We start from the raw sequence: 26,290 nt of genomic DNA on the forward strand, positions 1-26,290 counted from the left end.
TAGTTGCCATCCAAGTTGCGCGTTTCGTTCACCTTTCCCTCGTTGAATACAACTACACCTTCGAGGGTGTTCCTAGCTTCTTTCTAGATGTTCTATTAGAGTTTGTACGTATATCTGAATCATTTGTACTTGCTGATATAGACTATAATGAACACCTCTCTTATCCACACGATTAACACGCCCCAGTGCCGTTCACCGGACCCTATATGGCAGCCGATTCAAGGTTGAAAACCGACCTCGGGCGGATTATGTTTTTGCCAAATTCCCAAGTTGCCTCTTCCTCATGGTTCACGGTCCACCAACGACACCAGAGTCCGGATTGATCCAGTCAAATATAGCCAGTGCCGAAAGGTGTCTAGCTACTGGTTCGGGTTCGAATACGTTCAAAGCCTCAAATAGAACTATACGCAATGGTGATTGACTCAGTATTTATGTTAGGAACACGGCAAAAATCAATGGACACTGTGGGAATTGAACCCACGACCTCACGCAGAGATTTTAGAATGCGAAGCGTGCGCGCTACCAACTGTGCCAAGTGCCCATGCATAAACTGGATAACGCAGACCTATATCGAAGAATAAACGAGGAGAGTAACAAAAAATCGTATCGTGAATAGAAAGAGTCCCAAAATCGAAAAAATGCCTATAGCTAGTCATTCACTCATGGATGGTCGGGCTCTCAATGGAATTAGAACCCGGTCTTGTAAGTTGTAACCCGGCAAGGTTTTTCCCCCTTCTATGAAGATGTCAGATAGATAGATAGATAGATAGATTACACAGCATGGTCCCGCAAGGGAACCGCCCTAGAGCGAGCTCACCCCTCTTTGGAGGCGGTAGACCATAGGGAGCCTAGCAGCCACGTACTACTCTACACAGGAAAAAAAAGTCTATACTGTGTAGTGATGTGCGGGCTCGGGCTCAGGCCCTAGGCCGGCCCGAGCCGAGCCCTAGGCTTCACAAGCCGAGCCGAGCCCTAGCCAGGGCTTTGCAGGGCCCAAGGCTCGGGCTTGAGGTTTGGAAAGCCCAAGCCTTGGGCCTGAGCCCGGGCTTTTAGTAACCGCTCTTTTACTTCTTTTATGCAGCTGACAAGTCACTAAAGACTGTATAATTCTTTGTACAGACTAAAAAGCTCAATTTTTTCGAGTCAAATACACAATATCCAACTCCTCATAACCTTATTATCAATACTTCCCGCCAGGGAAAACCTCCCACATGTGTTGCTGCTGCCGCACTTGCCAATGGTAAGTACCACCACTTCTCTAAAAGTATTCTAGATGTGTAGTTGTACTAAATAACCTAAATAATGAAGCTTCGGCCTTGATACAAATTTTCCTTAGTAAGCCTGGGCTCAGGCCCAAGCCGAGGGCTTAGAGCCCGGAGCTTGGGCTCAGGGCTCGGGCTTGGATTTTGTTAGGCCCAAGCCCTCCTAAGCCGAGCCCAAGCCCGGGCTTCAGGCCAAGCCCGAGCCCGCACATCACTAATACTGTGTACCATAGTACTAATACGATTGTCAGAAGTAGGGTAACACATCTACCTCGTCGTTTGGAGATCACGCATGTGTGATCTGGAGTTGACGGCGTCGAAATTGCTGAGGATGTATGAGGCAAGGGGATTGTCGTTATTCCATGCGTAGCCCATGCAATTAGACAGCCTTTGTCATCGGTGAAGTTGATGGCCAAGGAGTCGTAGGTCGTCGCACCGACGCTGACCAACATGGTCAACCGCGTGGTTGGGGGACGAAGTTGAGGTTGGCCGACCAGGAGCATTACGCTGTTGTTGTCGCAGGTCACTACTACTGTGAAGAAGTGGCAGACGGGCGATGAGATCGGAAGGGTATCAATATTTGAATAATGCCAGGTAGACTAGCAGTCGTTGGAGAAGGGCGGTTTGACATCGCGAAATTGTGTAGGTTGTTCTTTTGCAATATCTAATGTCACCTCATGACCACTTGTCAGGTGGCAATCCACGGGCGTCGCGCGTAGGTCTTTGATATAAAGGTGGTCTCGTAGTGGTAGATAAATGTTGGCAGACGCGCGATGAGATAGGAAAGATATCGATATTTGGATGATGCCAGATAGACTAGCAGTCGTGGGAGAACGGCAGTTTGACGTCGCGACGTTTTGTAGGTTGTTGTTTCGCGATATCCCATGTACCCTCATAAGCACTTGTCAGGTGGCAATCCATAGGCGTTGTGTGTAGGTTTCGATAGAAAGGTGGTCTCGTGGTGGTGGATACATTGATATCCACAACCATTGAGAAGGGGTTGGTGGTGGACAGCTACCGCAGGCTGTCAAAAACGAAGGCAGGAGCTGGGTAACAAGGTCCAGATCTGCGTGACAATGGACGTCGGTGTTCCGTATTACGATACCTCATATCCTCCATTCGAGTGAGAGTATAGTTGTTGTGTGCAGACAATGAGAACCCTGGGGCCAGGTGGGGCTCACCAGACTTCAAGCCCCGGTCAGGTCAGGTGTGCGCCAGGGCTAATCAAAGGCACCTGAGATGGAAGAGTAGATGATGAAGCACATTTTTCATGGTTCGTGCTCTGTAATGTGAGACACATCCGAAGCGGTGCGTCAATTATTCGAGGGGAAAGGTGTAGGTAGGCACTCCCGCCGTAGTAGTGTACAATGAGAAGATGACAGCCTCATTTCGTAATTGGCGCGTGAAGTGGATAGGATGGGTCGGCTGTGAATTGTCAGACAGTGGTGTGTCGTAGGGGAGGACCATTGATGTTGTGGTCCTGTGAGGGTCATGTGCAGTATCGTGACCTGTGGTACCGATGTTGTTACTGAGACATTAGGTGGGAAGAATGGGCGATAGGTTGGCGATGCATGCCAGTGAAAGGGAATGCGGGATCTCGACCTCGAACGCAGCGATCGCTCGTCGTAGTCATTCGACGGTAGTGGTCGAGGGAGTAGTTATCGGATTTCGAGAGGTTTGGCCATGAATGATCAAATGGCCGTCTTCGTCAACCTATACCAGGTCCATTTTTCCTTTCCGTCTTCATCCTCCACATGTCCATTCCGCCACATTTGGTATGTAGCAGTCGGATGAGGGTGCTCGCAGTTTTTCAGAGGTGCCTAAAGAACAGATCAGTAAGGCGAGACGGCGATCGAGAACTCAGCTGGTGGAGGATGAGAGCATGGGGTGGCCCATGGTTTAACGTGAGGTGGTGTTTTGCTTGGACTGTATCTAGCGACTCGGTATATCATGCTAGTCATGATTAGTAGCAGTGCTGGTCGTTATTGCTGCTGTCGACGTGTTTTTGTAGTGTGAGAATTTTGGAGATGGTGGAGATGGTGGTGGTGACAGATTGAAGAAACCCAGTGTACACCGCCAATAGTTGAATAGATAGCTGACATATGTGCTACTTTATATAATCACCATCTGTCTCCACATATGTTCACGATATGTAGAGTCACATGACAATGCCATAAAAACTCAGCACAAATGTTTCCGGTGGTCCTCCTACCCTACTGTTGCATACATTGACCTTTGGTAGGTAAAATATGCTATTTGGACCCATTTCCATAGCGGGAGGAAGAAGGGACACCAGAAATTCCCTTTGCTGGACTGTGTTATGCAAGTGTTATGGCATGGTTACGGCATGGTCACCATATGTTCATTATATATTGAGTTTATGGGACATATATAAAGTAGCACATATCTGTACGACATAGGCCAGTTTTGGTGGTGTACGCACGTCAGCAACCAGTTGACCATGATCATATCATATTTGGATGGGCTGGTCTAACCGCGATGGATACGCTGAATGATATACCAAGGCTGTGGACTGATATGGGCCGTAGTTCTGGATGAGCTGGTCTAACCGCGATAGATACGCTGAATGATATACCAAGGCTGTGGGCTGATATGGGCCGTAATGTCGCCACGGAAATCTCTAGATATGTACTGTAGTCGCACCTTCAACTGGTTCAATCAACTCCTCCGACATCGATGGCGGGGGTCTCGGGTACTGCACAAGTAATCCAGTGGCCCGGGGTATCACACTATCAACTTCGCCGCATATCAGTATGATCTCCTGACAGCAAAGAGCATAACAGATATTACCTGTGCGGTTTAGAGCGTGACGGACATCTTCCTATTCAGAGACCAAAGGTAGTCAGCTCTACTCAACGCTGAGCGTAGAGGCAGTGGCTTTGTCAAAGCCAAAATGGCAGCTGCGCAACACTGCCCCAGTGGGGACAAGAATAAATTGAGCTGGAACAAACAACTCCACACAACTCCTCCATTGTAACCCTCACCATCTGCAGTCAGAGTTGAACTCTGCTTGACGTTGTACCACAACTTTTATTCTATAACGCCTTATAACGCTTATATTACTTGTTCTCTCCAAGAATATCTCAAGTAAAGCGTAACCCATGGAACCAGGCTCTAGACAACCGCCCCCGCAAGGTACGTGAAGAAATAGCGCTCATTTCATCATTCACTTTGTTCTGACGAAGCGTTGACAGGCAAGTTACTCGTACTCGGGATTTTAAGCTTGAACGTTCAGCTTACTCCATTTCTAGGGCCCCCTCCAAGTTACGCATTTGTGACGAGAGTATATCGCAAAAGTCTGCGACCAGTCGTAATATTTAGTGGGTCTTTAGAATCCTTTCGGCGGAGTCTGGTCTGACTTTTTTCTCTTCTCAAGCTTCGTCTATTGCTGCATTATATGCACTCTTTGCGTGCGTAGATCCTTGTCTTTGGTTACCTGTTCACGTCTGACGATTATCCTATGTTTTCCAGCTCCGTTCGTTTCTTTGTCCAATTTGTTCCATCTGGCGTCTGAAGAGGGGTTTTTGTAATGCAGATAGGAAACTTTAGGAACGGCACAAGTAACCACGGTCGTACGTCCCTCTCACTTATGTCGACTGCTGACATCGCCTCATCCTTAAGTTCCTTCCAGAAACCACGGCCAAGTTGGCTACATTTTCAACGGTCCTAGGTGTCCTGTATATCGTCATATGTGCCATTGAGGTATCCGCGTCGGCTTCAATCGAAAACTTGAAGGTTTGCTCACGTTTTTGTTTCTTAGGTTCTCGGTCTTGCTTCTGCTGCGACGGTATGGTCACATGTCACCGTCGATATTGTTCGAGGCCAATAATGGTTTCCATGTTCCTTCTTTCAGAGACGCTTGCAGTTGATCAGGATTTACGCTCTGTTGTCCGGCGTCGTAATACTTCTAGTCCTCGCTAGTGGACTTCTTCGGACAGTTATCCATTTCACAATGAAGGTGCGTTCAGCAGATTTGAGACTTGTTCGCGTGCAGTCATCTTAAATATGTCGCGATGATTCTTCTAGGACGACATCATTTCCGAGTGCACAAACTTGACGAAAGATGATACTTTTGTCTCCTATCCGTTTGGATTTTTTGGCCCAGCACGACACAGCGTTGTGGACGAAGCCGATGCGAACAGATGTGTGTATTGCCCCATTCACCGTATGATCCTCTTACCGATTTCAATCTATCTGTTTACAGGGTGTCAAAACGCCTGGGATCACGATTCGTGGGCTGAAATTGTATCGTTACTTATCTTGCTATGTGGGTACATCTGCTTACCAGTCTAGAAACTCCTGTAACTTACTGTCCCTTTCAAAAACAGTCTTATCCGGTCTATGGACGTCCATAGCGTTCAGTTACTACCGGCAAGTCCTCGACCCTACCAGCCCAGCCAACGTTTCTCGCGTGCCCGCTCCTCAGGATTGGGCCTCGCATTATAATCCTCCTTACAGCGGTCCCTATGGTGGACGACCATACTACGGACAACAGCCTTATGGTCCACCACAATATGTACCACCTCCAGGACCACCACAGCAGCAATATGGTCCACCACCCGGTCCACCACCACCACCTGGATATGCAGGAGGTGACGGAGTTGCTGGGGGAGCATATAAGAAGCAGTTGGAGGAGAAGGACAACCCATTCGCTGATTTCGATCAGCCTGCACATTCGTCGAATCAGCGTTTGTGATTGATGAGGACGAACAGATTGCTTTTATTATTTGTGCTGATGCAGGGGTCGGGATACTTTTTCTTTCAACGGACTACATATCTCCTTTTCTCCCTTTTTTTTACCAATGTATTTTGCGATACTGATGTCGGCGGGCGGGAGGGAAGTTTTCTCTTTCAAGAAGTCCTTTCCCGTGGGCTTTTCTTTGCAACTATGTCACTAGTGTGATCATCTCCCCGAAGGGGCGAGAAACTCGTGTAACGTGATATTCTCTACAAGCCATGAATGACGTCTGCGATTGAGTGGTTTTTAACAATAATGCACTTATTCATCCTTCTTGTCACCACCCTGCAACCGAGGCATTACCAATTTCGATAATGATATCTACCTCTTCACCTTTCAGTACCTCCATGATCGGTCCTCGAATAGCAGACGACAGGATACTTTTATCCACGGGAACGTCTCCTAGCTCTACGACAAAGCGCACGCTCCGGATAGACGACTGGGGGCCCAAAGGTGTCCAACGAGAACGAATAGCCTTGGCCAAGGTCGCTAAATTCAGCATAGGAATGGCCGCAGGAGAAGGAAACCTCAACTCCAACGTTTCCAACACAGGGACCAAAGCACCGTCGCCATTGCGGGAACCCCCCTCTGAAATGTCAAGACGAGAGATAATCGTATCCTGCAAAACCCGAGACTTCTTTGTCGCCCCAATGGTAAAACAAAGATCCCGAAGCGCAGGTGTAGCTCTGAGCAATTCCAAAATATCCCCAGCCCTCAGATCTTCAATCCCAGCGGCTGGCCTATTGATCAACTTCAGACTACGGAGCTCAGAGGAAGATGCACGTAACACCTCTCCATACGCACTGAAAGGCGGTGGGACCCGGGAAAGATGTTCCGTTAGGATGATAAGAGTTTTTAACGCCGGTACTCGTAACCGACGAATGGAAACGGGAAAGTGTTTTAAGCTATCACTGAACCATGTCGTTCGGATTTGGAGGGTTTGGAGGTTTGGGAGGAGGATATTGTAAGGCACCGCTGTTTCAGCGGCAGCCTGACCATCGGGTAGGGTGGAAACCGGGGAAGCCACGTAGGCTATCTCTAATCGACATTTCTCTAGGTTGGGTGTAAGACGGAGGAGACGAAGATGCTCATCGACAACGGTGCGATGCGAGCCTTCGTATTCAGTCAACTGCCCCCATGGAAGTTCCAGTCCTCTGCATGGTAAATGGTTGCGATTGACCAGTGTGCGGAGCTGGGGAGCGTCCAGGAAAACCTGGTAAAAGGTAGGATCACCAGAGAATGCGTCGTCTGCGACGTTGGTTTCTCCTGAATGGACAGTGATAGTGGTCAGAGAACCTAATCGACTCCTCACATCGCCAGCATGAAGCATCGACCAAAACGCGGGGGTGGAGTTGTACAGCTCGATTTTCTCCCAACGGTCTGCATGATCTGCGAGGAGCCCGAATAACTTTGAATAGTGAGGATTGTTGCATATTCCATCCGGTTGGATAAAGAAGGAGAGCGTCAGTGTCCCAGAGAAGGACAGCCAGGTCGTCAAGGCGGTAGTGCCACCATCGTCGGTGTTGGGATCCAAATCGCTGGCGGTCAAGCGGAAGCGATTCCATAACTGAGGAAACTTTGTGGCGATCGTTCTCCATCTCCTACAAACGCTGCTGATAGCCCATGGTCCTTTCGAGAATTGGAATACTCCTGGCCAGGTTTGACCCTCTGTAATCTCAAAGTCAGCAAGGCCATTGTAACCAGCCCCGCTGCCTTGTCGTGGATTGTGAAATATGGTAAATAAGAAGACAGTGCAGAAGACTTCATTTGGAAGTCGTTCCATCAAGTAAGACTTGACTTGGTAGAAGTGGGGGGTCTTTCTGTTTTTGTAGAAAGAGGTGTGAAAAAAAGACGACAAGTCTCCAAGGTATACTAGTCCGCCCTGGATCTAGGAAACACTTCGCGAACATGCGCGTCATGGCCGACAAAGCCAGGACCCCTGAAAGCCTTGATCGTTCGCACCGTCCGACCAATGTTTGAAAAAAATCCCCAATCACTCCGAATCGTTTGAAAACGGGGCAAAAGTGGGCACCGTATACGTATACGGGCCACGGCTCAAACTGATTGCGGTTTCCGATAAAACGGTGTCATCGACATAGGTGTGGTTTCTGGGAGCTCTTTTGTGCCATGATAACAGGCTATGAATCCGTGTCAAGAGTGAGTAGTCCTGGCCCTCTTCTCGAAGCTATCCCGACCAAAACGGTGCTACTCAGGTGGTCTCCAATCTCACCTCAACCCCACCCGACATCAGGTTGTTGTGCAGACTTTTTGTAACCCCAAATCATAGCATAGCCTTCCAACCAAATCGAGGCAAGTTTTCTCCACTAGCATAACACGACCGTCTGCGGCAGTAAAGAATATAGGTGAACGGCGACCTATCGGCGCTTCCGGCGAGGAAAATCGATGTTCAACGATATTCAATCAGAAAGTCGGCGGCGGCTGGTGCCATTTGGAAGCCAGAATTCTGGCCACGGGTCAAAAATATCCATCTCAATCGACAGCCTGTGGGGGGACTTCTAGGGGTCCTGCTCGTACACAAGACAGTACACGGATAAAGACGACTTGAGCCATATATTAGAGTTGACAGTGTGGTAGCAGTATAGGTCTCAAAGTCAGAAAAGGGCGTTCCGCTGCATAACTTGAGCGTCGAGAGAGGATAGAAGTGGTTAAGGAGGACCTCCATTTTTTCGTCAGACCCAGGTCCATACCCGGACATCTGTGCCAGAATCTTCCGCCATCCTGAGTATCAGTGTGGACTTTTTGAGTCGTGCTAGGCCCTTTCTGCCAACCTGGTGGCCTAATGAATATTCGTTTCCGTCCTCGAGCTGGCCACTTCCAGCAATTCTGGAAAGTGGGGAGTAGGAATATCAAGCAGAAGGCTTGAGAGACAACACATATGCTCCACATAGATACAGCATATTGAAGGTCTCCTGTAGTATGATTCCGCTCGAGTGCGGGTAGACTTCCGTCACGATGGGTACACCACAACGTCGTCGACGAATGGAAGAATGACCGTCTGACGTAGCCGATATGCGACCGCTCAATGGTGTCCGAAATGGGAAGGAAAAGCGAAATTGCGATACCCTTGCAAAATTATGTATCTTGGCTAGGTCTGGTCGCCCTGATATCATGATCCAGGCAAATTCGAGGAATTTTTTAAAAGTATGCGTGGACAGCTGAACAAATCCGGGCTATCGGGGGCCTGGCCATCGTAGAAAAACAACACCACGGGATTATCGCTTATGACGCAGTTGAACCTTTGATGGGAAAATCCGTGTGCGACGATACCAGCGGTAACACTAACTGGGGACAGCCTAGACCGGACATCGAATGGAGCCGGAGTGTGGGGATTCCCCGGTCGGTTGGAGAAAAACTGGAGCCAGGCTCCATCTAAGTCCACAGCGAATAATGAGAAGTTCTCGTTTAGGTCTTCTGAATCAGCTTAGACTTTAGAACTTACTAAGCAAACGCTTGAACCGAGAACGGTCCTTATCATCGTCTTCTCCTGCTCTCTCTTGCTCATACCATGCTTTGGATCACGGTTTGACTCCAGAATATCTGCCTCATTAAGACAGGAAGACAGTGACGGTAGGATGGCTGATATTAAACTCGTTGGGTTGGGATGAGAATTTCCTATAAAGAAGTGAATGATGGTTCTAGATTTAGAGGACAGGTACGCTTACCTGCAATTCTGGGTGACGGATACGTTCAGAACCGGTTGATGATGATAGCAGCAAACCCAGTTATGTCAAAGGTTTCGATGGTAAGAGCACCATACCGAATGCATGAGAAATGGGAGGATACAGTCAGGTGAATATGGAGAGTTTGAAAGGAGTGATGTAGGGACGGCAGCAGACTGCAGACTGCAGAATCGGTAAGGGATGGTAAATCATTGCCTGCGATCTGTATGTGGAACTTGAAATTGATACGTATATTGTGAGTGTGATGATGATATAGTGGAAGGGACTTGAGCTTGGGAGCAGTGGCACTGACAATACCGCTTTTCGGCATCCGCTGATACAAGGAAGATGAAATGAGCTCTTGATGAGAGAAGTAGACAAAGAGGTTCTCACTATGTTGACTCCTTTCTTGAAAGAGTGGGATTATCCGTCGTGGCCCCAGCCCTCCTTCCTATGTACTACAGCACGCCGACACGACCTCATTATGCCGTGGAGGCAGGCTAGTCGTTCAAATTGAAATCATCGAGCGTCGCGAACGTCAGTATGTTGAGTCCCGCAGAGCCTTCATGACTTGTACATGTGTTGGAGGCGTTGAACAAGGATTTATGAGCCCTTTTGATGACGTGGTACATTCCGTCGAAAGAGGAGAACCCTCGTGATGCACTAACATGGTTTATGCACGATCTAACGGGGCATTTTGAAAGGAAGCTGTGAGCGAAGAAATAATAATATCGACGACAAACGAGGTGCGGGGATGGACGCTGGAGGTAGAAAAGCTGGCTAGTGGGCCGAACGAACCTAACGAACCATGCGTGTGCCAAAACAAATAAAAATAATGATAATTGCGAAATAAATCAACGAGAGGAAGGGGACTCAGAAGTACTCTGCCTACTCCCTATACAAGTTGGGCGACTTGAGAAGCAAGGTTAGCCTGCACGGGCCTCGCGCAACGACTAACGATACGTGTTTCGGGAAGAAAATTGTTCCCTGGCTGAGGACTAAGTACAAGCTCGACTCCTCGAGGCCGGCGGGCAGCGGCTAGCAGCGAAGATTTTGCCGGCGCGTGTAGAGCCGAAAAAATTCAGTCATTCCCCGCTCCCCCCCTCCACATTTTCACATTTTCAAAAGAAAAGTGCTGACCTCTTGGGCTAGGATGCTGTTGACCGTTTCTGTTATTTTTTTTTGCTATCCTAAACGGTGTACCAGAGAGATCTGAACTTCCAAGTTTCACACCAGTGACGGCGGCAGTCCGAGTTCAGATAGAGCGATATTCGAATCGGAAGATGATGGGCAGTGAAGGACTCAGCGACTTGTCTGTATATCACTAGCCAGGATCGGACTTTTCGACTATAATGATGCTAGTAGGAGTTCACAAAACAAGAAGAAAAGAAATCCAAAGTAAAACCACTGTATTGTTCTACACCCGAAACATAGAGACTGTTCGCCTGTTGAAGTAGGCTTAGGGAGAGGAGAAGGACAACCCGCCCGCTCACACCCGGGCAGCACCCGCGGTTGCAAGATTCGTAATTGGATGCTTGGTTCTAATACAATGGCATGACGATAACCGTCACTACTACTCTTGTGAATGATGTCTGATTGAAATTTGACTGATTTGTACCTTTATTCACGGTGCATTTGTGTTTCAATATCGATTTCCACCTCTTCTCCTCCTTCCAGCACCTCTATTATTGGTCCCCGAATAGCAGATGACAGCACATCATTATTCACTTGAGTGTCCCCCAGACCTACAGTAAAGTGCAGTTTCCGGATGGACTCGAACCCCGACGCCGTCGAGCGGAAAAGGATAGTTTCAGCCAAGGCCTTCAAATCTATCATAGGAATAGCAGAAGGAGAAGGAAGCCTTAACTCCAACTCTTCCAACACAGGAACCAAAATATCGTCCTCACTCCTTCCTCTGGGGTCAAGACGAGGTATAATCGTATCTTGCAACACGCAAGAACTTCCCGAAGTCCCGACTGTAATACAAAGATGTCGAAGAGCAGGTGCAGCTTTGAGGAGGTCGAGAATATCTTCAGACCGTAGGTGGTCGACCCCAGCAACTGCCCTACTCGAAAGCTCCAAACTGCGAAGCTCACAGGAGGAAGAACGCAACACGTCTGCGAACGCACTGAAAGGAGGTAGTATCTGTGATATGTGTTCGGTTATGATATGAAGAGTCTGTAATGCAGGCAATCTCAAAAGGCGGACGAAAACGGGCAGATCTTGCAAGCTATCACTGAACCATGTAGTTCGAATTTGGAGGGTTTGGAGGTTGGGGAGGTGTATCGTCCGCGATGGTTGAAGTTGATCGTCAGGGCTCGGGTTACCCACATATGCGATCTCCAACCGACACTTCTGAATGTTGGGCGTAAGACGGAGGAGATCCAGGTGTTCATCGACACGGAGGCGGTGCGAACCTTCATATTCCGTCAACTGTCCCCATGGAAATTCCAGTCCTCCGACTGGTAAGTGGTTGCGATTTATGAGTATGTGGAGCTGGGGAGCGTCCAGGAAAACCTGATAAAAGGTAGGATCACCAAAGAATGCATCGTCTGCGAGGTTGGCTTCCTCCGAATGGATAGCGATGCTTGTGAGAGAACCTAGTCGGCTCCTCGCATTAGCAGTATGAAGCATCGACCAAAACGCGGGGGTGGAGTTGTAAAATTCGATTTTGTCCCAACGATCTGCATGTTCTGCGAGGAGCTCGAATAGCCTTGAACGGTTAGGATTGTTGCATATCCCATCGGGTTCGATAAAGAAGGATAGGTTGGATGTCCCAGAGAAGGACAACCAGGTCGTCAAGGCAGGAATGCCATCAGTGTTTGAATTTAAGTCGCCGGTCATCAAACTGAAGTGACTCCATAACTGAGGAAACGTTACAGAAATCGTCCTCCATTTCCTACAAACTCTGCTAATAGCCCAGGGTCCTTTCGAGAATTGAAATATTCCTGGCCATGTTTGACCCTCTGTAATCTCAGAGTCAGCGAGACCGTCAAAACTGGACGTTCCGTCGTGTCGTGGATTTTGGAACGCGGAAAGTAGAAAGATAATACGGAAGACTTCATTTGGAATTTGCTCCATCACTAGCTTCGTTTTCGAAGGATGAGCGGTGGAAAGTAAGGAAAATAACGATAAACCCCTTCAAATGGAAACAAGGACCTGGAATATCTTGCGGTGAGTCTTGATGTCGCTCGGAATACGTCATTGTAACCTTACTTGGACACAAAAGCCTGCACACGATCTCTTTGTATTCTGTGAAATAGACGAGATAGGGCGAAGCGTAGTGAAGGTAAGAAGAAGACATAGATGTAAATACCGATTCAGTAATAAATGGCGTAATTGCACACGTACGGATGCATTGAGGTCATTGTGGGTAACGTCTGACATCGTCTGTGAAAGATGAGTGGATGCACGTCAGGCTAGAATGGTAGAATGTACCCAGAGCTGTGCCCGGGAAGACTTGAAGAAGGAAAGAAAGGGCCAAAGCTATGTTAACCTACCACGTGTTGAATTTCGGGTGCTATGACCCTTAGTTGCCCATTGCCGTGGGTCTATCTCGATCCTGACTTTTGCTTTTGACTGTTGCGAGTTCGTTCAGGCGGAAGAATGAGTGAATAAGGCTCAAATTCTCGCGGCGCCTCCCGATCCTAGCATCCCATCGAGCGTTCGAGGCGAAGAACAGGATCGCAGCGGGCGGGCCGCGGATGAGCATGGGATCTGATGGCAGGTCACTAAAACGCCAGAAGACACCACATGAAGAGATAGATAGATAGATAGATAGATAGATAGATAGATTACGCAGCATGGAAGAGTGTGTATAATTCATTCCAGACTTACTTTGGAATGTCGAGTCAAATAAGTGTGTGGCATCATCCAATGGGTCCATCGACCGACTGCAAGAAGTCACAGTGTTAGATTCCAAAAACAACGGAACTTGAACTTGTTGATTATGGTGCATCGGTATACCGTCTGACACTTCTGCTCCTCAATCCAACTTCAGGGGTTCGTAGGTGCTTGCGATAAAGTCCACGTCGATTGGGGCGAGCAGGTGACGTTGACAGGTGACATCGTGACAGTACTTTCTTCGTCTCCTCGACGCGTTCTCTTTCCTCCCTTCAGCTGTCGGTCAAGCTTTGGTCAAATCGCCGCCGTGGCACATAGCATGGGTTCAGTTAGGAGAAGTTATTCTACTAACAAATACTGTACGTCCATTCCGTTAAGCACTTCCAAAAAATTCAAGACACCGGAATAGATTTACATTCAAGTCTTCCAAGTGTCCTTAAACGCTCGTGGTAAGGCGTGGCTAGTCCATTCCTCAATTGAGTAGGAAAAGTTTGTATTCCCAAACTCAGGAAGACGGGTGGCGCAAGGAAAGATCATTCCAATAACCTCGCAGATACCTGCTTCGCCTCTGGGGCGTACAGAGGGGTCTCGTCAGCTGTGGCCAATTCCAGCCTAACCAAATCTCAACTGCGCCGTCCGGACCTTTGAAATGTTTAAAAGCTCGAGTGGGTGTAAGCTCTAACAACAACTATGATGATTGGAACCAAGCTATTTGCTGCCTTCACCTTCGCATCGTTTGGCCTAGTCGCCTCTTCGCCTGGTGTTGTACCACTCCCTGTCGTCGACGCCATCGTCAAACGCGACATTGCTGACCCAGTCTTCACCATCTTGAACCTCTCGACAGACATTTTTTTATCTCAACTCCGTGAGTAAAAATAACAATATTCTCTTTCTCTCGCTTCGGTACGAAGCCTCACGGATGTGTTTTTCTCCAATAGGTCAACTTGCCACGAATGGGTCCGCTTCTGATGTCACTGTCACTCCTCTCATTGAACAGTTGACGTTGGCATTGAAACAAGCAACATCCACTCTGTCCATTCTGTCCACTCTTAACCCTTCTATCTCTTGCGAGAAGCAAGGAAATTGCCCCATCGTCAGCAGCATTCTTAATACCGTCCGATCTCTCGAGGTGCGTCTCGTTCACCTATGATCTTTCCTCCTGCACTGAAAACCGTGAACTCGTCAGGCCGTAGTTCCAGTCACGAGTGGTCTGGAAGCTACTCTAAACGAATTTCGTGATACAGTTGCGAATGTCGTGGCTTGTATGTTCTCTGTTCATTTTCTCCAGGTCACCTTCTCACACTACCTCAATTTGTCAGATGGAAGGCTGGGGTAGGCGGCTTGTTGAGGTCATTGCTTGAGCTCAGCTCTGGAATCTTTTTGGACTACGGACCCGGATTTTTTGTTCGTTTCCCTTACGTTTTCCACTCGTTGATATCAAAGCATAGTTACCTTTACCACCTTCATGCGATTTTTAACTCTGGATCTAGTTCACGATGTCGATCCAACTACTCGCTCCCTTTTAATTGTATAATGTAAGTTAGTGTTCAAATGTTCATTGATCTTTGTCCACCATGCGATGCTTTCCCAAATTGGTATTTAGTCCCGACGCGCTTGTTCCTCCCCATCACTCGTCCACAATTGAACGATTGAACCGCTGCCGTGTCGATGAAGGATGAATCCTTGTGGCGGCATCTCATGTCTACCAGTGGACCCGTTCCATCGTTATCGGTGTTCACCAAATCGATAGAGAAGCCTTTGCAAGACGATCGAGAATACAGAATCATCCGCTTAGAAAATGGTCTCGAAGCTACATTAGTGTCTGATTCAAAGGCAGACAAAGCAGCTGCTAGTTTGGATGTAGCGGTGGGACATCTCTCCGATCCTGTGAGCCTTGTCTATATTCGTTCGAAGCATGAAAAACTTTACAACTCTGTTTCTTCCAGGATGATATGCCCGGATTGGCACATTTTTGCGAACATCTTCTGTTCATGGTACGGCGTCATTGAATATCAGTAAATTGGTCATACGAAAATTTGACTGCTCCCGGCCCCAAGGCACCAAAACGTTTCCGAAAGAAAACGAGTACAAAAACTACCTAGCCAAAAATAATGGACGCGGAAATGCTTATACCTCGGTCTCTAACACGAACTACTACTTTGAAGTTTCGGCGCAGCATTTTTCAGGCGCTTTGGCTCGATTCTCTGCTTTCTTCCACTGCCCTCTCTTCAGTCCGTCAAGTACCGCGCGTGAACTCAATGCGGTCGATTCAGAGTACAAAAAGAAACACCAACTCGACTCCCGTCGGTCTTTTCAATTAGAGAAACATTTGAGTAAAGAGGGTCACCCGTATAGAAAGTTCGGAACGGGGAACTCGAACGCATTGGGTAGGAAGGCGAGAGAGTTGCAAGCCGTAGGTGAACTTCCCGAAGACGATGGTGGGAGTGAGGACGGTTCTGACGGTGGGGTGATCGGAAGAGAAATAAGGAGACGTTTAGTGGAATGGTGGGAAAACGAATATTGTGCAGGCCGAATGCACCTCTGTGTTATCGGGAAAGGTAGATAAAAGTCTCCTCGGTGCGCGGTTTGAATAACAAGTCTTTCATGTTCCAGAGTCAGTGGACGAGCTTTCCGAGCTCGTAGCGACGCTCTTCTCTCCAATTCAGAATCGTCAAAAGGATCCGCTCCCCACCGTATCCGAACATCCTTCAGGGCCAAATGAGAAAGGGGTGAGTGCAGTGTTCCCGATGTCTTTGAAGAGACTTCTTCTCAAACATGTCATTTACCCCGGCAGACAATTGTTTTCGTTCAATCCGTCGCGACGGTGCATAATCTGAAGATATTATTCCCCCTCGAACCTCAAGATCAGTACTGGCGACACAAACCTGCGCGGTTCATCTCTCATTTCGTTGGACATGAAGGCCCTGGATCCCTATTGTCGTACCTCAAGGCGAAATGCTGGGCATCGGGTGTGAGTTGCGGCCCTTCAGTCTTGGGAAGGGGCTTCTCAAATTTTAGCATCACGATCACACTTACACGGAATGGATTCGGTAATGCATTTTTCCCCTTCACTTATTGGATAAATCTTCTAGCTAAAACTATGGTTCAGATGGATACCGGGAGGTTCTTATCGCCCTTTTTAAATATCTTAATTTCCTCAAAGTTCAAATGCCGTTCGAGCGCTATCATCAGCAGGAGATTGCATTTCTATCATCTGCGAAGTTCAAATTTCTCCAAAAACGGAAACCATCGGAATATGCGACGGAGATCGCTGAAGCCATGGCGAGCCCGTACCCTCGGAGCCTTTTGATCGCTGCTCGGTGGAAGACGTGGGATTGGGGAGACGATTACGACGATGAAGGTACCGCGGCCGGAGGAGGAGGTGAGGAAGATAAGGTGAAGGAATACTTGGAAGAGTTCACCGTGGAGAATGCTCGAGTGTTCTTGATGGGAAAAGAGGAGGAGTTGGTGAAATTGAAAGGTTTTGCCAGTGGCATCGAAGGGGTTCAGTGGTCGGAGGAGCCATGGTACAACACTCGTTACCAGGTTGAGAGGCTTGCAGAGGACTTTATTACGTTGGTGAGTGGTGACACCCTCCCTCCTTATATAACTAGCCGACGGTCTTTAGCATGCTCATATTCCTATAGTGCTCCGATGGAACAATTCTGGAGTTCTTTCTGCCTGAAAGGAATCAATTTGTACCCGAAAGTCTGGCTGAGGTAGAGAAGAAGGAAGTGCTAGTGGTAAATCGTCTTCTATTAATCCCATTCCCTCTCTTGCACTGGGGTCATCGATGCTGACTCTAACGATAGCCAATGAAACGTCCTCGCCTCGTATGGGATACACCTTTGTGTAAATTGTGGCACAAAAAGGACGATCAATTTTGGGTCCCTAAAGCGCGGGTTGTGATCGAAATCAAAAGGTAAGTGTTGGAGCGTAGTTCATACCGAATATATTCCAACATAACTTTCGAAGTCCATTTGTAGATCAGTCCGCCAGGACTGCAGTACTCACGCGGTCAGTTCCGGACCGTCGATCCTCAAAATCGAATTGCTCATTACTCTTCCCTCCACGATCTAGCATGTTTACCGATCTGGTCAATGACTCCTTGACCGAATATTCCTACGCTGCATCTTTGGCTGGCCTTTCTTACGAGTGTTACGACAGCTTAAATGGCATATGCGTTTCTTTCAGTGGATATAATGACAAAATGCCTGTGTTAGCGAGGCATGTTCTACAACAAATACAGACTTTATCCGTGGATCCTGAAAGGTTGAAGATCATGATAGAAAAGGTAAGTACTGTGATCTTCGACCGCTTCGGCAGTCACGCTTATTTTTATGGATAGGCCAACAAACGTTGGGAGAACTTCTTTTTAGGAGAATCGTATCATATTGCAAGAGACTATGCCTTACATATGTTATCTGCGCAAGGCTGGTTGAGAGAACAGCTTCTGGAACAGCTGCCGAGTATGTTCAGGCTCATGCCCTGAGCCTCTATCTTTCTCTCTCTCCCCGGACCCGAGCTAATTTTCGGGATAATAGCTATAACTCCCGAGGCCGTCTGTAGTCAAAGGGACTTAATCCTCTCCCAAGTGCATATGCGGATTCTAGCTTTAGGCAATATCACGCAACAGGTAACGGCTTCCGCGTTTCGGGTTAGCTACAATATGTCCAAGTTAACACAAAGGATGTCTTTCGTAGGAGGCCATCGACTTCGCAAAGGTTGCGGAAGGAGTGCTCAGTGGACCCCTTGTTCATTTAGACTTCGCTGACCTGAACGAATTCGCACTCGTACTCCCGCAAGGTATGTTATTTGCAAATAATCCAGTTCCCATGCTCAACCCAGACGTACTCTTTACAGAAAGCAACTTCGTATACTCAAAAAAAAATTCCAATCCGAAGCAAGTCAATCACGCAATAACTTCGTACCTTCACATTGGTTGCGTCCACGGACTCAAATCCCAGTTGCGGATCATAGCAAGCCTTTTGGCGCAAATCATGTCGGAGCCTGCTTTCAACGTACTCCGTACAAAGGAGCAGCTAGGATATGTAGTGTTCTGCAATGGACATTATCTTCCGGGCGGAACTATGTTCGGTATTAGGATTATCGTGCAAAGTGAGAAGAGCCCTCAGTACCTCGAATCCCGCATTGAAGCATTTTTGGAGTACATGAAGAGTTACATCGAGGAGATGAGCGAAGAGATTTTCTTAGAGCAAAAGGCTGGCTTGGCTAAAAAGTGGACAGAAGAGCGGAAGAATCTGTATGAGGAAGCCGCAGCTTACTGGGTCTATATCAAAAGTGGGTCGTTGAATTTCCATGAAGGTGAGAGTATTTTCAACCTGGGTTTATATAATCAATGTTGAACTCTTGCTTGAACAGCGGAGAACGATGCAAACGAGCTAGCGCAGATCACGAAGGAAGACGTTTTACGGTGCTTCATGACGTATGTCCATCCTTCGTCTGGGACAAGAGCGAAGCTTTCAGTGCATGTCCATGCGAGCCCGTCGGAACTAGGTGACTTGAGCAATCCCTCGGAAAGTGTTGGAAGCCAGGACTCGAGCGGCCCAACATATGTCACAGATCCAGCCGATTTTCGGAAATCACTAGAACGGTCGGGAAAATATCCACCAGTGGTTATATCGGACGATATCCCTGCTAATTGATGGGTGATCCACTTGTGTCCTCGAGTAATCAAAATGAATAATACCGCTCGCGAGCGAGCTTGAATCACGCTGTATTCCATTGCGCAGCTCGGAGGTTAGCGACTTTAGTGGAGATCCTTGAGAGAAACTCAATATTTGGTGTTGACGGACAATTGCGAATATGGCTTACGTGCGAAATCATCCAGTTCGTGGATATCAACTTGAAAAACTCTTCAGATTCTTCATTGATTTCCTACATGGCGTCATTAACATCAAGTTCCAATGTAACGAAAAGAGACAGATATTGCACTCTTACTTACTTAGCTGCTGGTGCTTTCCTTCCACTCAAGCCTCCCATGCTCTAGGAACCACAGTGATAACGCCCGTAAATTTCCAAAAAAAGCCTCCGATCCCTTTCTCAAGTTTTTGTACGCGACTGCCAAACTTATTGGCATCTTTTAGGAGGGGAGGAAGTCGATGGCGAAACTTCTTGAAGATGGGTGTACACGAAGTACTCGCTTGGTTTCTCATGTGCCACGTGGGCGAAGCGTTGCCTGGCCGGTTGACCGACAATATGCTCACTGATCAACCTCGGACAACACCAACCGAGTCAACTTTTACCACCTCTCTCTCTCCTTTACGCCGATACAATCTAGTCAAAACTTGTAAATGCCGAACAAGTATCAGACATGCATCACCCAGCGCTCGGTGTCAGCGTAATAGAGCTGTGAATTGCTCTCACGGTCGGACTATGACAGCAATGCAACGTTGAAAGAAGCTTTTAATGCACCCTCACCGCAATAAACCTAGGTTCGACGTCGAGAAATAACGATTCAGCGGGATGAACGGGAAAGTGAACGAAATGATCGCTCTTCGGAACTTCGACGACCTGCGGTCTTTTCTATCTTCATCCACATCCCTAAAGGCTCTGGAGGAAGGGTTAGAAATAAACGAGAATCTGACGGCATCGTCTCTCGTTGAATGGTTACAGGAGGTACGTCAATGTGTGTTATCAATTAATCTCATACGGACATCGTTCTTATTCTTGCTTGGTGTAGGAAATAAAGTCTTCAATTGTGGATGGATTGTACCGAAAGCGTTGCACAAAATGCCTCAATACGTTCGTCAAGAAGTACCATGTTTTTCCGTCCTCGTTCTTTTGTGATGATGTCAGGCGAGATGGAGACCATCCGTTGGGAGGTGGTAGATTCGCTGTACGTTCGTTCATCCTCAAATAAAGACAACTCTATATCGTTTGTCTACAGGACGTATACAAAGGAGTTGCAGATAGTCAAACGGTCTGTTTGAAAGTTCTTCGCGTTCATACGCAGCCTGACGACAAGAAAAGAAAGAAAATGGTGGAGGTGCGTCTGGTGCCTTTTCACGTCTTTTATCATAAACGCTGACTCTCGCACCAAAGGATTTTTGCCAAGAAGCTCTGATATGGACCCAGCTTAGCCATCCGAATGTTCTTCAGCTACTCGGCGTAAACACGACCCTTTTCAAAACCGACTTTTGCCTTGTTTCTCCTTGGATGGTTAATGGCGATATTATCACTTTCTTGAATAGGACGCCAGATCATGATAGACTGCAATCGGTTTGTCTAGTCCATATCCGGAGTCCTGGCGTTTTCTGATTGCCGTCAGGTAGATACGTGAAATAGTGGCTGGTTTAGAATATCTTCATTCCCGGTCTCCGGTGATTGTCCACGGCGATATCAAAGGGGTATTTTATGTCCTTTCTCTCTTTTATCACAGCCTGACCCTTCTTACAGGCTAACATTCTCGTCGATGAGGACTGTAACTGTCGCTTGGCAGATTTTGGTCTATCAAGGGAAACACCTGGGACAACAATGTTTGAAACGTCCACAGGAGGCATGAAAGGTTCGCTGCGATGGATGGCGCCAGAGATGTTCCAACCATCCACTACGAGAGATTCCAATGAGGACCGGTCTCCTAGAGATATATATGCCTACGCATGTACGATCGTCGAGGTAAACCCGCAATCTCAAACTCAAGGCACATTTTGACGTTGATGTTGAACCTTATTCTCTGAATCAGATCATGACCGGGAGGCCGCCGTTTCCAGGTCTTCTTGACGTCGTTGTTATGACACAAGTGCTGCTCAATCGCGCAAGGCCGGAACGACCAACTGGAGTATGGTGTCCCGATAATGTCTGGGAGTTGGTTGAGAAATGTTGGGATCAAGACCGACTGAAACGCCCAACAGCGACTTACATCCATAATTACCTGTCAGGACTGACCGAAACGGATTCATCTCTGGATGCTGTTCCGCCAGTGTCTGCCATTTCTCACCACGAGGCTTCCGTCCCAATTTTCCCTCGTACTATTTCACTTACTGCCCTCGAGCAGGCGATTAATGAAGATATCATTATTCTCAATCCCTCTCTCATACAGCCTATTCTGGACGATCCTTCCCCCAACGTCAACCCCAGATTTACAGACAACATACTCACCCAAAATAATGCTTTCCGCAAGCCAGAGTCAAGGGTCAGAAGCAGATCCTTCACTCAATATTTGACTAAACTGGTACCCAATACCACCTTGGCAACTACATCACTTCAGACCGATGATGACTCGCATTGGGAGCAATCCTCTTTCTATGAAAACGTCCTCGGAACTCCAACTTTAGACAAGCGACCGAGTATCCAGCCAGGAGCGAAATTTGTGCAGAACTATTTCACGAAATTAGTACCCGCGTCCAAGAGGCTGTATTCCACTGCTGTCGCGATCGCTAGGTCCTTCGAAGACCCTTTTGAGAATGTCCTTAGACCTCCTCCCGACGAAACCCCAAAACAAGCTGCCGAACGGATTGCACGGGAAGTTGAAGCCAAGAGGGTGAGCGATGCGATAGATGCACAACTCAGGGGGGAATGGATGAGAGGACGGGACGATGATTTCGAAGCTTTTCTTAGACCTCCTCCTAGTGAAACTGTAGAACAAGCTACCGAAAGGGTTGAGCGGGAAGCTGAAGCCAGGAAGGTGAGCGATGCGATAGACGCGGAACTCAGGGCGGAGTGGAATAGAGTACAAGAAGAACGGAAAGCGGTCAATTCGTTGCTCTTGGTAGGACTGGCTGGCAGTGGTACGTCAAGCAATTCTACGTGGACCCTCTCTTGTTTTTGAAATTCGATTTGTTAGGTAAAACCACAGTGTTGAAGAGTGAGTAATTCACGATCGTATGTTCATCCAGAAGCAAGGTTTAATGATATCGGCCGTAATTCCAGACTTTATTGCGCGCTACGATTCCGCTACTTGGGATACGGAAAGGAGTATCTGGTGCACAGTCATAAAGCTCAACGTCATCTCTCTGTTACTCGACCTCGTTGATTGGATTTGTTCAGACATTCAAGCACTGCAGACAGATGATGGGGAACCACACGACGACAAGTCGACAGTGCATGGTTTCGCCTCTCGCCATCTACTCTTGATAAATCCTCTCAAGCCTCTTCACCAACTAACCCCGGTTCCTGTACTCCAGCGTGCGCTTGCCGAACACGTCAGGTCCAAACACCTTTGGTTCAGCACAGGCTTTCCTGATCCTGATCAAGAACCTAGCGATATCTCTCTGGAACGATCCATCATCGAAAACGCGTTCAAGACCGTTGTTGCGAACAAAGACAGCATAAAAGCGTTATGGGAAGATGAGAATGTCCAGAAGGCCTTCAAATGTCGAACGATTCGCGGTTCACCAGGATTGTAAGTCCCGCAGATCATCTAAGCGTTCACGTTGGCTTAAACTCCCTGCAGTTTCCTGGAGCATTTGGATCGTATTACATCCGCTACTTATTTCCCCACTGACGACGATCTTCTTCACGCGTATCTACCTACCAGGGGTGCGTCAATTTCCATTCGCATCAGAGGTCCATCTAAGTTTGATCGATGTTTTGTAGGACATCAAGACTACAGATTTCGTAAGTGGTCTCCGATGAATGACACCAGTCTTTGACGATCCCTTTTTTATTCTAGTGTTAGACGGTAAACGTATTCTCCGAATAACTGATCTTGAAGGAAATCGAGCGCAGGTATGAACAAAGTTGCCTGTCCTGCCACATTCTTCTTGATTTCCAATATTAAACAGCGTTATCTATTGAAGAGCATATTGCTGCAGGAACACTACGACACGGTCATTTTTCTCTGTCCTATATGTACTTTTGACGAGGTTCTGGAAGAGGACCATTCCGTTAACCATCTGGAAGAGTCTATTCTACTATGGCGTGCAATTTGCTCTATCGAGACATTGTCAGCCACGCAATTCATTCTCTACTTGAACAAGCATGATTTACTGGAACAGAAACTGAAAACTGGTGTTTCAATCAAGAAATACATACCAAGTTACGCAGAACGCCCGAATGAAAGTCCGGATTTCGCAAATTGTATGTCGAGTTGCTTCTTGTTCACCATTCGTGGCCTCTGACCCTTCGAAATTTCGTAGACGTTACTCAGCATATGAAGGCGGTATTTAAGACGTTTACTCCATTAAAGCATAGTCGAAGTCTTCATGTGTTTACCACTACAGCCACAGTGGGGGTGGGTTCATCTCAGTTTCTGACATCTGACCATTGCTTACAAGAATCAATAGGATACCATGGCTATCAAACAGACCTTGGAAGAAACGATATTAGAACGTCTTCATGACCAGAATCTGCAGGGATCGACAGAGCTCTTGTGATTGGGTTCCTGCGATTCAGTGCAGAATGGTAGGAGAGTGCTACCTATAACCAAAAACCAGCACTGCGCAGATAAATACATTGGAACTACATGTCATTTTTATATGTAGACGTATATCTAGCTTCAAGATTCAGAACGCTGTGTCTGATTCGTGCCTGTATCGCGTATTGTCAGAAAAGGAACGATACATGTAAGTACAGGATGCGGAGGATACAGCGGAGGGCCGAGTAGTACTTCCCACGTCGGCGTTGCAGGCCACCGCCGACATTTATTTCCTTTGCATTATAGGTTCGTGGCTGGAGTGAGATGGCTGAGAGGTTGTGGTTGAAAGAACTCGGCGCGTGATATACGGACCGACCTGGCGGAGATGGATGAATCCCAAATACTCTCAACTACATCTCGGAGGTCACTAGATATTGTAAAGCAGATTGTAAAGCAAAATGAGAGCCTGGCCACTGGTGTGCTCAACAACGGAACTCAACAGACAACTCTATATTGAATCCATATATTTCTACTCTAGTATGAACAAACTATAAGCGATTTGACAGGAAAATCAGGTTATGGCACATTTGGACCGAGTATAAGCATAATCAAGCGCTACGGAGATGAAGACGTAGTGAAGATAAGCACCCAATGCTACGCAGATATGGAAGATCTGATGGGAGTGGAAGAGGTAGTCGTAAGCACCGGGATTGAAGCGTTCTGGGATCCGGTTCGCACTAAGAATGGCATGAATTTTGACTTCATACTCAATGAACAAGTGGAACTTACTACAGCAAAGCACCTCCAATGTAGAAGAATCCGGACAAGATGAACCACTTCACACCCATCCCCGTAAGTGTCGTCGCTGGTCCATGTACCATGAGCCAGTGAAGGACTGGGATTATGGCGAAGTTTCCTAGTCCCAAGAAAATTGCAGTGCGCAGAGCAATATGTGTCGGTTTTCCGTATTCGGGATCGACGATAACAAAGACACCGGCTGAGCAAACTTGAAAGTCAGGCGTTGACATTGACTCGGACGAGAGCCAGTACATACCGGCATTCAGCAAGAGAACAACTGAAACATAGAGCCTAAGAGTCTCCGGTTCACAGAAGAATCCATAGTAAAGCAATGGACAGAAGGATCCCAAGTTCAGGACGATGATTCCAACATAATCCAAGGCATGGCAACGCGAGCAGACCTAAAAAAACTTATTTGAGGAATGCGAATGTATATTTTCACCAACAATGACTACCACTCGGGATTGATGAGCGAGCGACGTGTGGTATGTCGTACTAGACAGTAGGCAGAATGTGGCTGAGGCAAAGAAAATTGAAAACACCGTCGAGTCCAGCCATGTCGTTCGGCCAGATGTGAGTTGCGATGGATTCACTGTGATCAGAAGATATAGAAAAAGTACACCGGCCCACAAGTGGGTGTGTATGTTTCCTGGAAATACAGTCAGAACAGATTTTCTGAGGTGATTCAATTTCTTTCACCGGTTTCGTTATGCACGTCTGTCACCAATATCCATCAATAAAGATCTCTAGAAACTTCTCGGACTACGCACAAGCATATATGGAATAAACACAACCTCTCCAATCTTGCGGCCTACGTTCGACGAGGGTGCCAGATAGTAAGATGACTTTACTACCTCAGAGCTTTCGACAAATTCTTGCCTTCGGTATCCAGTAAGAATGTGCACATTGTAGTGTTTCCAGCTCGGTAAGTCCCTCAAAGTGACAGTCCGCTTGAGGTGAGATTGTCCGTCACTCATTTGCTTGTGAGCCGCGGTCATCTTCCGAAGTTGGTGTAAGGTGGGGTCGGGGCGGTTGGGTAATGGCATGCTATTTTACTGTACGTCGGGTACTGAAGTACTGACTTGTGGGTCGATGGACCTGCAACTTACAAGCCCGATGAGACCGATACCACCGAAACAAACAAGACCCCAAATGAACATGGTTCTGTTACTGTTCGTGGCTTGAGGGTATTCGCTGATATTAGGAAGGTGCGATGAGCTCCTGATGAGGAAATAGGCAAAGAGGTTCTCACTGTTTTGACTCCTTTCTTGAAGAATGAAGACCGCTCGTAATGTCACAGTTACTATACTCTATACTAGTACAGCCAGCCGCCGTTAAAGTGGCAGGCCAGTGTCGCAAACTCATTATGCTAAGGCTCGCAAGGCCGGATATCCTGAGCAGCAAAGAATGATATGTAGAACGACGAAAGCGAACGTTTGGACCTATGTAGGTCAAAAGAAGTAAATAAATAAAAATAACGAATCGAAGAAGCGAGAGAACTCAAAGGTACCTCCCTATCGACCTTGCCTTGAGAAGCATGCATGACGGCGTGAAGCGCCTAGGAAGCGCCTGGTTTGGCTATTTGCGAGGCTTTTTTTTTTCTGAGCTCGGTTGTTCCAACGATTATTTA

The 26,290-nt window shown here is 47.4% G+C and overlaps 9 protein-coding genes and 1 non-coding gene across 11 annotated transcripts; 5 read left to right on the top strand and 5 right to left on the bottom strand.

Annotated features, from left to right (window-relative positions):
* Window positions 1–456: 456 nt before the first annotated feature.
* On the bottom strand, window positions 457–541 carry E1B28_006697. Its single transcript has one exon. It is a non-coding gene; the product is annotated as a tRNA-Ala (tRNA).
* Window positions 542–4,242: 3,701 nt separating this feature from the next.
* Window positions 4,243–5,979, top strand: E1B28_006698 (uncharacterized protein; the record flags this gene model as incomplete). Its single annotated transcript, XM_043151390.1, has 10 exons — window positions 4,243–4,418; window positions 4,535–4,603; window positions 4,660–4,697; window positions 4,819–4,855; window positions 4,915–4,985; window positions 5,044–5,070; window positions 5,137–5,241; window positions 5,310–5,427; window positions 5,488–5,550; window positions 5,612–5,979. Exons 1-10 carry the CDS (start codon window positions 4,385–4,387, stop codon window positions 5,977–5,979), a joined length of 930 nt encoding a protein of 309 aa, XP_043012485.1. The 5' UTR covers window positions 4,243–4,384.
* A 319-nt stretch (window positions 5,980–6,298) lies between these two features.
* Window positions 6,299–7,804, bottom strand: E1B28_006699 (uncharacterized protein; the record flags this gene model as incomplete). Its single annotated transcript, XM_043151391.1, has 1 exon — window positions 6,299–7,804. One exon carries the CDS (start codon window positions 7,802–7,804, stop codon window positions 6,299–6,301), a length of 1,506 nt encoding a protein of 501 aa, XP_043012486.1.
* A 1,925-nt stretch (window positions 7,805–9,729) lies between these two features.
* On the bottom strand, window positions 9,730–10,032 carry E1B28_006700 (uncharacterized protein; the record flags this gene model as incomplete). The annotated part of the gene is made up of 1 exon (XM_043151392.1): window positions 9,730–10,032. One exon carries the CDS (start codon window positions 10,030–10,032, stop codon window positions 9,730–9,732), a length of 303 nt encoding a protein of 100 aa, XP_043012487.1.
* Window positions 10,033–11,291: 1,259 nt separating this feature from the next.
* Window positions 11,292–13,327, bottom strand: E1B28_006701 (uncharacterized protein). The gene is made up of 3 exons (XM_043151393.1): window positions 13,053–13,327; window positions 12,918–12,953; window positions 11,292–12,860 (listed from the first exon to the last, which is right to left on the bottom strand). Exon 3 carries the CDS (start codon window positions 12,780–12,782, stop codon window positions 11,322–11,324), a length of 1,461 nt encoding a protein of 486 aa, XP_043012488.1. The 5' UTR covers window positions 12,783–12,860; window positions 12,918–12,953; window positions 13,053–13,327; the 3' UTR covers window positions 11,292–11,321.
* A 907-nt stretch (window positions 13,328–14,234) lies between these two features.
* E1B28_006702 (uncharacterized protein) lies at window positions 14,235–14,880 on the top strand (the record flags this gene model as incomplete). The annotated part of the gene is made up of 4 exons (XM_043151394.1): window positions 14,235–14,409; window positions 14,483–14,673; window positions 14,731–14,806; window positions 14,864–14,880. 4 exons carry the CDS (start codon window positions 14,235–14,237, stop codon window positions 14,878–14,880), a joined length of 459 nt encoding a protein of 152 aa, XP_043012489.1.
* Window positions 14,881–15,212: 332 nt separating this feature from the next.
* Window positions 15,213–15,646, top strand: E1B28_006703 (uncharacterized protein; the record flags this gene model as incomplete). The annotated part of the gene is made up of 3 exons (XM_043151395.1): window positions 15,213–15,431; window positions 15,491–15,538; window positions 15,602–15,646. 3 exons carry the CDS (start codon window positions 15,213–15,215, stop codon window positions 15,644–15,646), a joined length of 312 nt encoding a protein of 103 aa, XP_043012490.1.
* Window positions 15,647–16,077: 431 nt separating this feature from the next.
* Window positions 16,078–19,210, top strand: E1B28_006704 (uncharacterized protein; the record flags this gene model as incomplete). Its single annotated transcript, XM_043151396.1, has 13 exons — window positions 16,078–16,102; window positions 16,158–16,273; window positions 16,339–16,594; window positions 16,654–17,123; window positions 17,192–17,287; window positions 17,357–17,466; window positions 17,520–17,561; window positions 17,625–17,838; window positions 17,893–18,013; window positions 18,089–18,180; window positions 18,248–18,350; window positions 18,408–18,869; window positions 18,927–19,210. 13 exons carry the CDS (start codon window positions 16,078–16,080, stop codon window positions 19,208–19,210), a joined length of 2,391 nt encoding a protein of 796 aa, XP_043012491.1.
* Window positions 19,211–19,746: 536 nt separating this feature from the next.
* E1B28_006705 (uncharacterized protein) lies at window positions 19,747–24,034 on the top strand. 2 transcript variants are annotated; one of them, XM_043151398.1, is made up of 17 exons: window positions 19,789–20,183; window positions 20,248–20,403; window positions 20,455–20,487; window positions 20,538–20,553; window positions 20,610–20,786; window positions 20,840–20,914; window positions 20,964–21,182; window positions 21,250–22,294; window positions 22,351–22,371; window positions 22,437–22,908; window positions 22,960–23,045; window positions 23,103–23,123; window positions 23,179–23,234; window positions 23,291–23,451; window positions 23,504–23,585; window positions 23,645–23,739; window positions 23,792–24,034. In XM_043151398.1, the coding sequence occupies exons 2-15, from the start codon at window positions 20,270–20,272 to the stop codon at window positions 23,508–23,510; spliced, it is 2,523 nt and encodes an 840-aa protein (XP_043012493.1). In that variant the 5' UTR covers window positions 19,789–20,183; window positions 20,248–20,269; the 3' UTR covers window positions 23,511–23,585; window positions 23,645–23,739; window positions 23,792–24,034. The 2 variants fall into 2 exon arrangements, with proteins under 2 accessions (XP_043012492.1, XP_043012493.1); XM_043151397.1 differs by having other exon boundaries at window positions 19,747–20,183; window positions 20,455–20,553; window positions 23,291–23,585.
* A 308-nt stretch (window positions 24,035–24,342) lies between these two features.
* E1B28_006706 (uncharacterized protein) lies at window positions 24,343–26,255 on the bottom strand. The gene is made up of 9 exons (XM_043151399.1): window positions 26,171–26,255; window positions 25,913–26,102; window positions 25,540–25,854; window positions 25,431–25,471; window positions 25,360–25,377; window positions 25,116–25,309; window positions 24,917–25,061; window positions 24,652–24,859; window positions 24,343–24,599 (listed from the first exon to the last, which is right to left on the bottom strand). The coding sequence occupies exons 3-9, from the start codon at window positions 25,704–25,706 to the stop codon at window positions 24,434–24,436; spliced, it is 939 nt and encodes a 312-aa protein (XP_043012494.1). The 5' UTR covers window positions 25,707–25,854; window positions 25,913–26,102; window positions 26,171–26,255; the 3' UTR covers window positions 24,343–24,433.
* Window positions 26,256–26,290: the final 35 nt, after the last annotated feature.

Source organism: Marasmius oreades, chromosome 3 (assembly GCF_018924745.1).
Source record: "Marasmius oreades isolate 03SP1 chromosome 3, whole genome shotgun sequence".
Lineage (NCBI taxonomy): Eukaryota > Fungi > Basidiomycota > Agaricomycetes > Agaricales > Marasmiaceae > Marasmius > Marasmius oreades.

Excerpts from the sequence above, each read along its gene's own strand:
- E1B28_006701 (XM_043151393.1), bottom strand. The coding sequence starts at position 12,782 with ATGGAGCAAATTCCAAATGAAGTCTTCCGTATTATCTTTCTACTTTCC.
- E1B28_006705 (XM_043151397.1), top strand. The coding sequence starts at position 20,031 with ATGAACGGGAAAGTGAACGAAATGATCGCTCTTCGGAACTTCGACGAC. Across the intron at positions 22,295-22,350 it reads GGTAGGACTGGCTGGCAGTG|GTAAAACCACAGTGTTGAAG; the intron begins GTACGTCAAGCA and ends TCGATTTGTTAG. Across the intron at positions 23,124-23,178 it reads ACATCAAGACTACAGATTTC|TGTTAGACGGTAAACGTATT; the intron begins GTAAGTGGTCTC and ends TTTTTATTCTAG.
- E1B28_006706 (XM_043151399.1), bottom strand. The coding sequence starts at position 25,706 with ATGCCATTACCCAACCGCCCCGACCCCACCTTACACCAACTTCGGAAG. Across the intron at positions 25,472-25,539 it reads ATTCTTACTGGATACCGAAG|GCCGCAAGATTGGAGAGGTT; the intron begins GCAAGAATTTGT and ends CGTCGAACGTAG. Across the intron at positions 24,600-24,651 it reads ATTGGAGGTGCTTTGCTGTA|TGCGAACCGGATCCCAGAAC; the intron begins GTAAGTTCCACT and ends TGCCATTCTTAG.